Raw genomic sequence first — 13,386 nt, 5'->3', positions numbered from 1 at the left:
TGGTTCTTTAAAAAATTAACAATATATATATATGAAGTAAAATATAAATCAGTAGATTTACTATTAGATTTCAAGTTAGTAGACTTATCTTTATTCAAAAACAGTAAGATTTTTTTATATTCTTCATATAGTTGTTTTTCTGCATTTCACTTGGCTACTTCAGTCCAATTAATAGAGGCTTTTGACTTCTCTATCAATTTTTTCAATTCTTTCAAACTATTTAAAAGACTCCAATTTTTTTTTCTCTAATTTATTAAACATTATGATAAGGTTTATGATTAATACAATATAAATAGTTTTTAAAACTTTATTGACTTTATATTACATAATATATAATACAGTCAACTCTCTTTATAGTCACACATTTGGGACAGTCCATATTTGGTGATTATAAAGAGATGTGACTATATATAAAATTTCTTATATTTGTATATAATAATTCCAGCCAAAAATTAACATAATTTTAGCTAAAATTATACTTAAAACTTTATTGTATCGTAACTTCGCCAATATTAATCGTAGAGAGATGATCTTACCGCCATTCGATTCGTCTTGATGAGGCGGTTCTAATGGTATAAAATACGTCGAAATCCAATCACTAGATTAATTTCCGAAATTAAAAAAATATTAATGGTTTTTGTGTAATAACTCTGCCAATATTGATCCTAGAAAGACGATCTTACTACCATTCGATTCGTCTTGATGAGACGAATCTAATGGTATAAGATACATCGAAATCCAATCACTAGATCAATTTCCGAAATTAAAAAATATTAAATGGTTTTTAAGTAATAACTCAGTCAATATTGATCACAGAGTGATGAGCTTACCACCATTCGATTCGTCTCGATGAGGCGATTCCAACGAGCTATAAATCGTCTTTTTACAATCACTAGGTACTGAGAAATCTAACAAAATGTTAAATGGCGCAGTAAACGTAAATCAAGAAATATTATAATGCCGATGTTTAACATTTTGTTGAATAACTCGTCAGCTAGTTATCGGAAAAGGATAAAACTAAAAACGACTCTCTCCCGTTGCCCTCACGACAATTTTTACATAAAAATAAAATAATTTTTTTCAAAGCTTTTTATTAATTTTTCTTTTATTTTTATCCTTCCTCTGGCCTATGGCCTCTTCTCATGACTTCTCAACTTTGAGTTGGGATGAAGTTCTTTCTAAACTTCGCGAAGTTGAGGACCTTTGCGCTAAGTGCGCCCTTAAACAAGAAACTCTTTTTGCTCGTTACAACTCTCTTCCTGACAACTCTTCCGCCAAGTCACGTGCTTACCTCGCTTTTGGCCCCCTTCGCCTACTAGACGACTCTCTTTCTGAACAAAAACGCCTTTTACACTTGCGCTTGGACTCTCTTTCGTCTACTGCGGATTCAAAAAAGGATTTCGCTATCCCCCCTGTTGACGATCATCCATCACATGATGATCCAATGAATGATGATCTACCTCCTCTTCCATTAGCTATTTGGGCTTCTAAACACGAGGCTGATCCTAATATCATCTTAGATTTATGTACCCCTTCTACACGATGCACCAATCGTTTACGCCCTTCACGGCGTACTCCTAAATTTCTTTGTAAACGCGTATCCTCTATGATTTCCCCTGCATCCTTTAAGCGCGCACAGAAAATTAAAACTAAATTGTCTTTTGCGCGTTTGGTTTTATCCCCTTCTACAATACGTTTATTGGTTCCACCTTTACCACGTCCTTCCGAGCCTAAGAATTCTTTTCAAAACAATTTTCCGGATTCCTCTCTTATTACTTCCCAAATTTCAGCTTTAGTAGATACCGCTGATTATGACAATATCGTTCCTCCTCTAAACTTCCAGTCCTTTCTTTAAATAGTATTCCTGCGGAAATTTTTCCTGCGACTTCTGCTTCAGCCTTCCCTCATGATCACACACAGTGTTCACCTTACACTTTTACAATACGTACCATCCTGGATGGACGGATACGTCCTACTCGAAATGTTGGCTCTAACCGTTTATATTCTATTCGACGAGGCAACTGTTACTTCCTTTTGGACCCCATCTTCTGATTCGGATAATTGTTATTCAATTCATACCAATTCTCCTCTTCTTTCAACTACTGATCCCTTTCAATTTACATCTGATCGTCCTTCTCCTAACTTAAAATTTATTTTATCAAAATTTTTAACCTTTTTCTTTTACCGACAAAACCGTATTCCCTCTCAGCGCTCGACGTAAATATTTTAATAGATTACGCCAGCTTTTATTAACACAACGTGTTACCTCTCTTGCTCGTTGGTCATCTTCTCATCGTAATAATAGACGTACTCGTACTTTTATTCAATTTCGATATCATCAATCTTGCTTTTACCTCGGCCTTTATTTTGTTGTTCCGTTTGTAAGCACACCTGCCGCCTGCATACCGTCATCTTCATCGCTCGCATTATTCTATGACAAAAAACTTGTTCACACTCCTCCCCCTCCTTCTTCCCCTCCTTTCAGTTTACCTTGTAACCGTGTGTCTAAAGACATGCTGATGGTTTTTATAAAGACGTAACTTCCCGACGCCTAGGAATTTCCTACCGCAAATCTTATGCTTTTCACCATGTTCTTGAGGACGACAATGGTTCACTTTCTGCACGAACTCTTATCTCATATTCTGCTCACCAATCTATCTCCCACCCTACGAAGAAACAACTTGCCCGTCAAGTACGCCATAAAGACCTTTTATCAGACCGGAGTAAATTTTCACGACATGTTGTTCACCCCGATCTTCTTGACTCTTCTATGTGGATGGCTACTAAGGATCCTGCTATAGTTATTCCTCCTACCTCCTATAATTTGACTATGTCTACTACTGATTACTCAATTGTTCAGAATATACGTAATCTTGTATCCTCGCGTCCTGATGTTTCCTTCTGTTTGAAAGAACGTTCACATCAATCTTCAGTTGCATTCATTTCTTCTAAGTTTACGGGTTCTATCCAAAAAGTGATTTTGAATCCCTCTTCTGTAGTTGCAAGTCATTTTATTACTAACAAACCCACCTCTGGTCCTTTTGTTGGTCCAAACTGCCCTGTTATTGATTATCAAGATTTCAAAACTCTTGGCTTTAGTCGTTCCATTATTGATATAGTCCGAAGGATACTCTCGAATAGTGCTTCCATTTATGTACCTTCTCACAATTTCCTCTGGTTATTAATTTCCAAGCACAATACTTCTTCGGTATCAAAAAAGTATCTTCGCGATGCCATCCAATCTGTTATCACCAAATCGGCCTCCTCTTCAACATTTTCACAATTTTGGAACAGTGATACACGGTTTTCTTTCAAACTAGGTCGTGTTAAACCTTGTGATATCTTATCATTATTGGATGTTTGTGCACCTTGGTTTGATTCACATCCTTACCCCCTGCTCCTTCTGATTTTCGATCACAGTGGGTTTTACCCGCTGATTTTGTTCATCCTACTTTCTTAATGCGCTAATTGCGCTAGTTCCCTTTTAATTAATTACTTTCTTTTACTTTCTTTTAATCATCTTCCCTTTTTCACTTCTTTTATGCTTATTTTAAGCTTTCTTATTTCCCTTCTCTTTATGAATACAAATTTTATCATTCTGTATCGGAAATTTATATACAGCGCTTTAGCGATTGATGAATTTACTTTATTGAATTACAAATTTTTACAACATTTTATGTCAGCCAGAATTTACACATAAAACTTCGGTTAAAGATTAATTTGACTAGCTTGCTAGTGATGTTCTTTTCCATGCTTGGGAGGAGTCGCAGGGTATCTCGGCTGCTTCCAAATTACGTGGCCCATCTACAAATTCTTCCCCTAATACTACTCCACAACAACACAACTCTTCTTTGGCGTCAGTTTCTCAGGATTCCTGGATTTCTTGGATATCCTCTTCTATAATTCGGGGTGGATCTTGGATCTCGCACTTGGATTTTCTGCGCCGCTTAACAGTTCAACCTCTTAGGATTTCTTTCTGGTAACGGATTAGATTTTTGGATGTTGGATAGTTGACTCACACTGGCCTTCGGGTAAAGTTGGGATATGCGATTCTGTAATAGTTCAGTTTTTCTTTGCTTTAATTTTATTTTAGTTTAGATTTCTTTACTTGTATGAGTCGTGAAGCTACTCTTTTTATTTTTTATTAGTTTATTTTCTTATTTTTGTAATATTGTTCGATTATTTTTCGAAGTTCAAAGTATAAATAAAAAATAAAAGTCATAAGACTGTTTGCACAGGAAAAGGATAAAACTAGGGTTGGTCACCCTATCTTGGTGGTTAGTCACTGAGACCCTCATTAAACCTGAGTATGGTGAGGTCGCAGGTTCGATTCCCATGACCACGGAAATAAAAAGAATTTTACTGCGGACGCTACAACCAATAGCGTGAAGGTACAGGGATTAGTGTAGTTGGACTGCATCATAGTGAATTAGTGTGTACAGTTAGGCCGCACATTTCAACTAAGGGTCATGGTGTCCTTAACGTTCCTATGAGGCCATTAGGCAGTGTGCGCAGTCCTGTCGAGGTCAGCTACTATACCTGGGGGGCTTCCTGTCCTAGGGTGGTGGTTTCTACGATACCGCTTGGGGTCAGTAATGGCTAGATGGTCGTCCTAGATGGTAAAGCTGAGGGTGCAATGTCTTAGTGGTAGTTAGACCTTCTGTTAGGTCTTAGAAGTAGTATGAAAACCCCAATTCTGGCTCACCTACTTATCTCATAATCTAAACCGTTTATTAATATTTTCACCTACTTATATGCTACATATTTTATAACCTAAATCACCTTTTTTATATTTTTACCTACTTATTTCATAATCTAAATCATTTATTAATATTTTCACCTACTTACCCCCAACCGAACAAGAAATAGGATTTTAAAGCCAACAGAGCCAAAAAAGGTAAGGAATATTAACCCATCCAGGAAACCAGCCATGGAGTCAATAGAGCGGAATAGCAAGGCAAGCAATTTCCCTTATACCGAGAAAAAATGTAATTGAATAAAAGGTAGGTACCAAGTAACTATACAGATAAATAGTACATAACATGGTATATACCGCAGAAAAGTTAGCAACAATCTTCGGCTGCACAGTCTCCGATCTTATGGCTATCAATAGGGAAATCCTAAAAAGCCACCAAACCCCGTACGCAGTATCAGTAATCCCTGAACTTGTGGGCCATATCCTGGAATACATTCCAAGTAGAAATTTCGGGACACATCTTCTAGAAGTCAGCCCAATCTGGAGAGCTGAAGCTAAACGAGTACTCTGGAAGCGACATGAGAAAGCCAAGGAGGCATATGACAGGGCAGTAGAAAAGAAGGAAAAAGCAAATGATGCTCTTGGTCGATCAGAGGAGGAGGGTAATAGAAATTGTGACCTCCGTGAACTTGAATGGGAGGCATATCAAAAGGCTTGTAAAGAGAGAACAAATGCCGCAGTAGAGCATATTATAGTAAAAGAAGCTATTCGCCGTTGTAACTTACAACTATAAGTTACTTAAGGATAGAAGGGAAATACATCGGGACGAGGATGTGTTTGGTGACTCAGATGATGATGACTCAGATGGTGAGGAATAGTTTAGGAAGACAGTGCTAATCATGCTCCCTCTTTTTTTACCCTCATAGGGTAGGCGAACAATTAATTTTATTTTCAGAAAAAATGTAATTGAATAAAAGAGGAGTATAAAAAGTTTACAAGATGTCAACACATCAAGCAAGAAGTGCCCAACACAGACAAGTCACCCGATCAGTTCTAGCTGAATTCAAGCAGGTACCTGTCAAGTCCATCCCATATCCCCGCTCAAATGCAAAATTGCAGGAATATAAGGATGAGATCTGCCAAATCCGTGAAGCACAAGCGGCGGTAACCAATGAAGAGATAATCCGCATGATGCAAATTGACCCAGACCCACATTATGAGGTAGTCTTTGAACGTCGTGATCAGGGTACGTATAGGAAAGGAGTTAACAGACTCAAACTTTACGGCTGATATTGCTATAGGAACACCTGGAGAGCATGACTATACTTCATTTCTTACAGCACACAGTCAAACAATCCAGAATATTCTTCGGGATGAAAGAAATCGATTGGGATCAATAAAAGTAAGAATTGGAATATTTGCCACAATAAGACGTTTAGATTCTTACCTTGATAGATTATTCGGAGATGGTAACTTTAGTGAAGATGATGGAGTAGAGTATATCTACAGATACAACATACCATTTAAAACTCGCAATATGCCAATCCTACCATCAACAGATATTAATGGTACATTTAACTTTGCATTAGCAAGAATCATGCAGAAAGTAGAAGACTATGTAAATTATGGATCAGGTTGGGAATTCTATCGTGTAGAAAAAATATTTATAGAAATCTCGCAATTCCAACCACCCACAGGAGCAGGACATATACCACTCCCAAAAGATCTTGCCACAAAAAAGGGAGTAGTAAATCCAGCTAATGATGATGACAAATGCTTCCAGTGGGCAATCCTAGCAGCATTACATCCAGTAGAAAAGAATGCAGAAAGAATTTCCAAGTATAAGGAGTATGTAAATGAGTTAAACTTTGAAGGTATCGAATTTCAGTACAAGCTGATGAGGTAATTCTAAGAAGATTTGAGCGACAGAACCCAACTATTGCCCTCTGCATCTGTGAATGGCGTGACCACCGCCTATGTCCAATATATGTTACCGATAGGGATGATACAGAGGGCCGTAAAATAATAGATTTAGTACTTATCAGTAACGGGGAAAAGCAGCACTATTGCTGGATTAAGAATATGAGCCGTTTAGTAAATAAACGTACAAAAGATGGACATGCAACATTTGTCTGCCGATGGTGTATCTCCCACTTCACACATCAACAAGAAATCCATGACAAACATGTAGCAATATGTCGAGGATTAAAGAAAACCCCACAAGCAGACCGAATGCCATCAGTAAAGAAAGGAAATGATATATATGAATTCAAAAACTGGAAACGCCGCATGCAAGTTCCATATTACTTTGTTGTAAGACCTTTGAAGCCCTAGTATAGGACATACCAGCCCAGCAGATGAAGACAAAGATAAGAAAACCAAGAAAGTACAAGAGCAAATCCCCTGCTCATACTCGTATATTAAGGTAAGATATGATGGTGTAAGTGAATCACAGAAGATATTTACAGGAGAAAATGCAGCACAAAAATTTGTAATCGAAATGCTAAATGAGGCTGAAGCAATCCGTAATGAATTCAGAAACCCAATGGAAATGATGCCGTTAACAACCCAAGAGCAAGCAAGTTATGATAATGCAATAAACTGCTGGATATGTCGTAACCCCTTAGATGGAAATAAAGTAAGAGACCACTGCCATATTATGCCATAATAAGGTAGTCGAGTGCAGCACATAGAGGATGTAATCTTGACTTATCCATAAAACCTCGTGAAATGCATATCCCAGTAATCTTTCACAATTTATCAGGATATGATGGACACGTAATTATGCAAGGAATTGGTGCAATGGAATGTGAGGATGATATTGATCCTATCCCTTATAACATGGAAAAGTATATGGCATTCAAGTTAGGTTCCCTCCGATTTATAGATAGCCTACAATTCATGAAATCAAGTCTCGACAAATTAGCATCCAACCTAGGTGCAGAAAAATGTAGAGCACAAGAATGTAGTAATCCACAACACTTATGGCGAATTGATGCAGGTAGATGCTTTGCACATCCCGAAAACTTTAAGATAACACGAAGTCAAATACCACCTGAATTACTCGAGATTTATCTTAAGAAAGGTGTCTACCCGTATGAATATATGGATGACTGGAAAAAGTTCGAGAAAACTAGTTTACCACCTAAAGGAGCATTCTATAGCAAACTTAATGAAACCCACATTAGTGATAAAGAATACGAATATGCACAGTATGTATGGGAAAAAGCAGGATGTAAAACAATGCAAGATTATCATGACATTTATCTCAAAACTGACGTCCTCCTACTAGCCGATATATTTCAGAATTTCCGAAAAATGGCCTTGAAAAAATATGGGTTAGGTCCTCTCTGGTACTATTCAACACCAGGCTTCGCATGGGATGCACTATTCTTAATGACAGGGCAAAGATTGGATCTTATAACTGACCATGGATTATGACATATGGTACAAGCGAGGTTACGTGGGAATCTCTATGGTAAGTAAACGATATGCTCGTGCAAATAATCCAGGTATGGGAGAAGGTAAATGGACCACAGATAAGCCCAAGTCATCTATTCTATACTTAGACGCAAATAACCTATATGGATGGGCCATGTTGCAATACTTACCTACAGGTAACTTCCACTGGATAAAGGAGGAAAACGAGTTATCTAACATTCAAAGGCAAATAGAAAGTAATGAAATACCAGATGATTCTTCTGAAGGATATATCCTTAAAGTCAAACTGGAGTACCCTCAAGCCCTCCATTCACAACACACAGATTACCCCCTTGCACCAGAACGAATGAAGGTTAAGAAGGAATGGCTTAGTAAAAAGCAGCAGGAAATAATAGCACGTTCAGGAACAACGATATACACCCACGGATAAGCTCATCCCTAACCTATTTGATAAGGATGAATATGTAGTTCATTATAGAAATCTCCAGTATTATGTTAGCCAGGGCTTAGTAATCAAGAAGGTCTACGAAGCTATAAAATTCGAGCAGACTCCATGGATGAAACCATATATAGAATTTAACACTGCCGAACGTGCTAAGGCTAAGAATGATTTTGAGAAGGACTTCTATAAACTCATAATAATAGTGTATTTGGTAAAACTATGGAAAATCTCAGGAAACGTGTACGTGTCTCAGTAGTACAACCCCAAACCCATCCCAAGAAATATAAAAAGCTTACCTCAGATCCTGCATTCAAGGGTCGTAAAATATTCTCAGAAAATCTTGTTGCAATCCACCGACGAAAAGTAGAGGTAATGCTTAACCGTCCAACATATGTGGGTATGAGTGTGCTTGACCTCTCGAAGCTCTGTATGTATCAATTCTACTACGATACTCTTAAAGTACGATATGGTGAAAAAATCCAGTTATGTTATACAGATCAGGCTTCTCGTACAAATCCAAACTGAGGATATCAATGCAGACCTCATAGATATGGCAGACCAATTTGACTTCAGTGATTATCCTAAAGATCATCCTGTACGAAAAGCATTAGGTGATAAGACTGACATAAATATGAAAATCCCAGGGAAATTTAAGGATGAATGTAATGGAGCAGTTATAGCAGAATTTATTGGCCTCCGTCCCAAAATGTACTCCATTCTCAAGGTAGGGGATGAGACCACCAATCCAAAACATGGTATCCGTAAGGCTAAAGGTGTCCCCTCAAAGGTAGTTAAAAAAGAGTTCCACCATGAGCGGTATAATAAGGCACTCTTTGATCCTAAACATAATGATACAGTCACCTTTAGAGCAATCCGATCTGATAGACATGCTATAAATGTTATAGAAATGTCGAAGGTGGGGTTATCCCCTATGGATAATAAAAAATGAATTGCACAAGATAATATCACAATGTATGCACATGGAGATTATAGGATACCACAACTTGAAAATTAATATAATATATGAGTAGGAGGCAGCATAGTATCAGATGGCACAACTAATAATTCTTCTCGAGTAAATATTTTTTTAGGTCCATCAGATAACCTATATACTTTACAGAAACCTTGAATTTTTAAACAATACCGAATTGATATAATAATGATGTTAAATAAATATCGTGGCGATATCGATTTGCAAATGATATCATTATGATATCGCAATGATATCATTTCAATATTAATTCAATATATCGAAATGATATCGTAAAGATATTTGTTTGAAAAAATATCAGATCGATATCATTTCGATATTGTTATAACAACAATGAATTTTTTGAAAAATGGGAAGTAAATACGATATAAATATGATATCGTTCCAACATTAATTCAATATCAATATGATATCGTAAAGATATCACTTTATAATTATCTAATCGACATCATAACGATATTGACGAAACATCAAATCGATATCATATCGATATTTCGATATTGTTATAACAATAATGAAAAATAGAAAGTAAATACGATATTAATATGATATCGTTCCAACATTAATTCAATATCAATATGATATCGTAAAGATATCACTTTATAATTATCTAATCGACATCATAACGATATTGACGAAACATCAAATCGATATCATATCGATATTTCGATATTGTTATAACAATAATGAAAAATAGAAAGTAAATACGATATTAATATGATATCGTTCTAACATTAATTCAATATCAATATGATATCGTAAAGATATCACTTTATAATTATCTAATCGATATTGACAAATAACGAAACGATATCATTTTGATATTGTTATAACAATAATGATTTTTTTTTAATAAATGCAATATCAATATAATATTATTTTAATATTAATTCAGTATCAAAATAATATCAAAATGATATTATCTATAAAAATATCAAATCAATCAAATATCGTTTTATAATATTTTAATAATTTGTAATCTAATTTAAAAGTTAATTTCAATAGATTTAAGTTACCGGTTATTTATTACAATAACAATTTTAATTACAGATAAAGTATACATTAGTTTAAATATTATATAACAGATAAAAAAAATATCAATAAATCTATAATAAACTAATTCAATAAATTAGAATTATGAGTTAAATTGTGATGTAAGTCAAAACATTATGCCTTAATACTCCAGAATCATAACTCATCAACCCAAAGTTGAGGATTAACCGGGTACCTTGCTTTAGATTCAGCGACACTGCCCAAGTTGGATGGGGTGTCACAGGTACGCTTTAAGAAGACTCGCTACGACTCTATTGCAAAAAGGATAAGTATATTCGAAAACACCAGACATAAATTCACCTCAGAAGTTTGGCGGGAAACCCCTATAAACAACTGCAGTTTCATCGTTACCAAAATCATTGAATTTAGGGATACAATGAAAAAGTTCATGAGAATGACGGCTTTAAAAAAAAAATACAAATATATTCTCAACTTTGACAATTCACCCTTATTCTTTGGCCTGGAATTCTCATATGACTGCATTATTGTTGTTTGTAATTTGATCCATTGAATCCACCATAAATTGCCTGGCAAAGCGAACTTTTATTAGACAACTATAGCTTCATCAACAAACGTTGCAATGTGTTTGGACGAATGACATCCTGTTTAATAAATTTTAAATGGGCAAACGTGGACCTAAAACCCATTATAAGGTAGGCTGCAAGAAGTGCAAAGCAACCTACCTAACCCACGAGTGGGTCTTAAGGGTTGGGTTAGGGAATTAATTACACGCCAAACACACACAAGTTGGTATGGAGTTAAAAGTCTTACAAACTAAAAATTATTTTTGCCACTTAATTCTCCAATAATCAATGTTATAAAAAAGTTACTTACGACTTAAGCCTACTTAATTATATATAAAACGACACTTCGAACAGACAGAGCTCATGATATATGAGAATATCCCATCATGCCTATTTTAACCTGATTAAAGGATTTTCGTTGCGTTAATTATATAAGCCTTTACGCCTATATAACATAAGCTTACACCTATATAATTCAAGTCCGCCTTTTCCTATAACACACTATGCACGACGGCAAACGGTATAGGAGGAAGACTCTACTTTCAGAAAGAAAGTTTTTTTTTTTCAAAAAAAAAAAACGTACAAATAAATAGCGGTTAAATAAAATAGTGGTTAAATTGACTTTTTAGGAATTAATAGGCCTTATAGCCTTATAATATACGCGATCATTTAATATACGCGATCATTTAATCAGACAATTTATTAAATTTGGTATTACACGAACTTGATCAACCTGATAATTGTTTAGTCTCTTTATAGGTGGATATTTCTTAAATTATCACCTGAACTTTTCAATTTTTTGCAGAATCGAAGATGGAAACCGGAAAAGTATTCTGATTCAGAATTTTTTTTTAAGAAATGTGTTTGTTATTTTGTAAATTACCAGTCAGAATTGGCTTAAACTTTAAAGTTCTTACTTTACGCAAATGTTACGCAAATGTATTCTTTTTGATCTGTATAAGAACGTCAAATATATAGAGATATTTAGGCCGTATATACTAAAGAAGAAACGTCATATAATAACCATTCCATTTTTAACAAAACAATAATTACTTTTTAAACTTGAAAATGTTATATCTTAGACAAACATTTTATACATATCGGCTGATTGGAAAAATTGGGCCTGATTTGCGCACCCTATATTTGTTATGTGTTACATAGATCATATGCTTTTAGTGGCTTAGAATTTTTGCAGATCCCTAAACGTCTCCTCTAAATTTATCAACACCCCGAATAAAAATATTTTAAATATGTAGCAAACCGAGCAACCGATCAAAAAAGAAGGGAACCGATCAAAAAATTTCAAGTAAGAAATAGATAAATTTAATTGTAGTTTGCTCTTTATTTTAAAAAAACGCGTCCAATATTATATAAAACACGGCATTTCGTCTAAAAAAACTTTATTTATAGACAATTACCGGGTTGTACTTATGTCCTTATTGTCAAATAATACGTTATGCAAGAAGTTTGAGTGTGGAACATGTGGAAAAATCTATAAAAGACACTCTGGTTTAGAAAATCATATATTAAAAGTTAAAGAAGCTAATACTATGAGACCGACAGTTTATGATTTGCCTGAGAAAGCTATTGAAGAAACGCGACAGGCTTTGGTTTATCATATAAAAGAAAAACTAAAAAAAAATTCAAGACATGTTGGGGGTGTTCGTATTATGGTTAGTTGCACAGAAAGTCAATTTTTTGGCGTTTTTAAAGGATATATACACGATTATTATCCAAAAACGGGAAATTATAAGTGTATTTTTAAAGGTGTTAGTTCTTACCATACGCTATCAAATGTATTGGGAGATGATAATTGGGGTATCAAATATTTTTCACAGCAACAACAAACATTTGTTTTATCATACCAACAATCACCAAATCCGAACGATCCCGATCCTCTCCAAGAACCCTGATCCTCTTCGAACACGATCCTCTTCAAGAACACGATCCTCTTCAAGAATCTCTACAAGATCAAAATAAGACATCAATGCATACAGCTAAAAAACGACGAATATATAAACCTAAACCCATACAAATCGTGATTTGCTGGAAGAGAAAAACAAAATCAGATGTGCGTAGTATTGTATATTCATCAGGGTTTATTTTTATAAATTTTACAATTTCACGTACAAGAGTTATAGAAAATTTTTATTAAAGAATTGACGAAAAATAAAGACATTAATGCGCAGAAAGAAGGATAGAGGGTTTTAAAAAAAACGTGTATTTAGAAGCATATACA

At 35.1% G+C, this 13,386-nt stretch overlaps 4 protein-coding genes across 4 annotated transcripts; all 4 read left to right on the top strand.

Annotated features, from left to right (window-relative positions):
* Window positions 1–1,129: 1,129 nt before the first annotated feature.
* OCT59_030069 (uncharacterized protein) lies at window positions 1,130–1,855 on the top strand (the record flags this gene model as incomplete). The annotated part of the gene is made up of 1 exon (XM_066146421.1): window positions 1,130–1,855. The coding sequence occupies one exon, from the start codon at window positions 1,130–1,132 to the stop codon at window positions 1,853–1,855; it is 726 nt and encodes a 241-aa protein (XP_065995067.1).
* A 51-nt stretch (window positions 1,856–1,906) lies between these two features.
* OCT59_030068 (uncharacterized protein) lies at window positions 1,907–2,221 on the top strand (the record flags this gene model as incomplete). Its single annotated transcript, XM_066146420.1, has 1 exon — window positions 1,907–2,221. One exon carries the CDS (start codon window positions 1,907–1,909, stop codon window positions 2,219–2,221), a length of 315 nt encoding a protein of 104 aa, XP_065995066.1.
* A 2,878-nt stretch (window positions 2,222–5,099) lies between these two features.
* Window positions 5,100–5,489, top strand: OCT59_030067 (uncharacterized protein; the record flags this gene model as incomplete). The annotated part of the gene is made up of 1 exon (XM_066146419.1): window positions 5,100–5,489. The coding sequence occupies one exon, from the start codon at window positions 5,100–5,102 to the stop codon at window positions 5,487–5,489; it is 390 nt and encodes a 129-aa protein (XP_065995065.1).
* Window positions 5,490–12,697: 7,208 nt separating this feature from the next.
* OCT59_030066 (uncharacterized protein) lies at window positions 12,698–13,060 on the top strand (the record flags this gene model as incomplete). The annotated part of the gene is made up of 1 exon (XM_066146418.1): window positions 12,698–13,060. The coding sequence occupies one exon, from the start codon at window positions 12,698–12,700 to the stop codon at window positions 13,058–13,060; it is 363 nt and encodes a 120-aa protein (XP_065995064.1).
* Between the last annotated feature and the right edge of the window lie 326 nt (window positions 13,061–13,386).

Source organism: Rhizophagus irregularis, chromosome 9, assembly GCF_026210795.1.
Source record: "Rhizophagus irregularis chromosome 9, complete sequence".
Taxonomy (NCBI): Eukaryota; Fungi; Glomeromycota; class Glomeromycetes; order Glomerales; family Glomeraceae; genus Rhizophagus; species Rhizophagus irregularis.
Note: the sequence above shows the minus strand (reverse complement) of the source record. Positions and strands in the feature narration are given on the sequence as shown.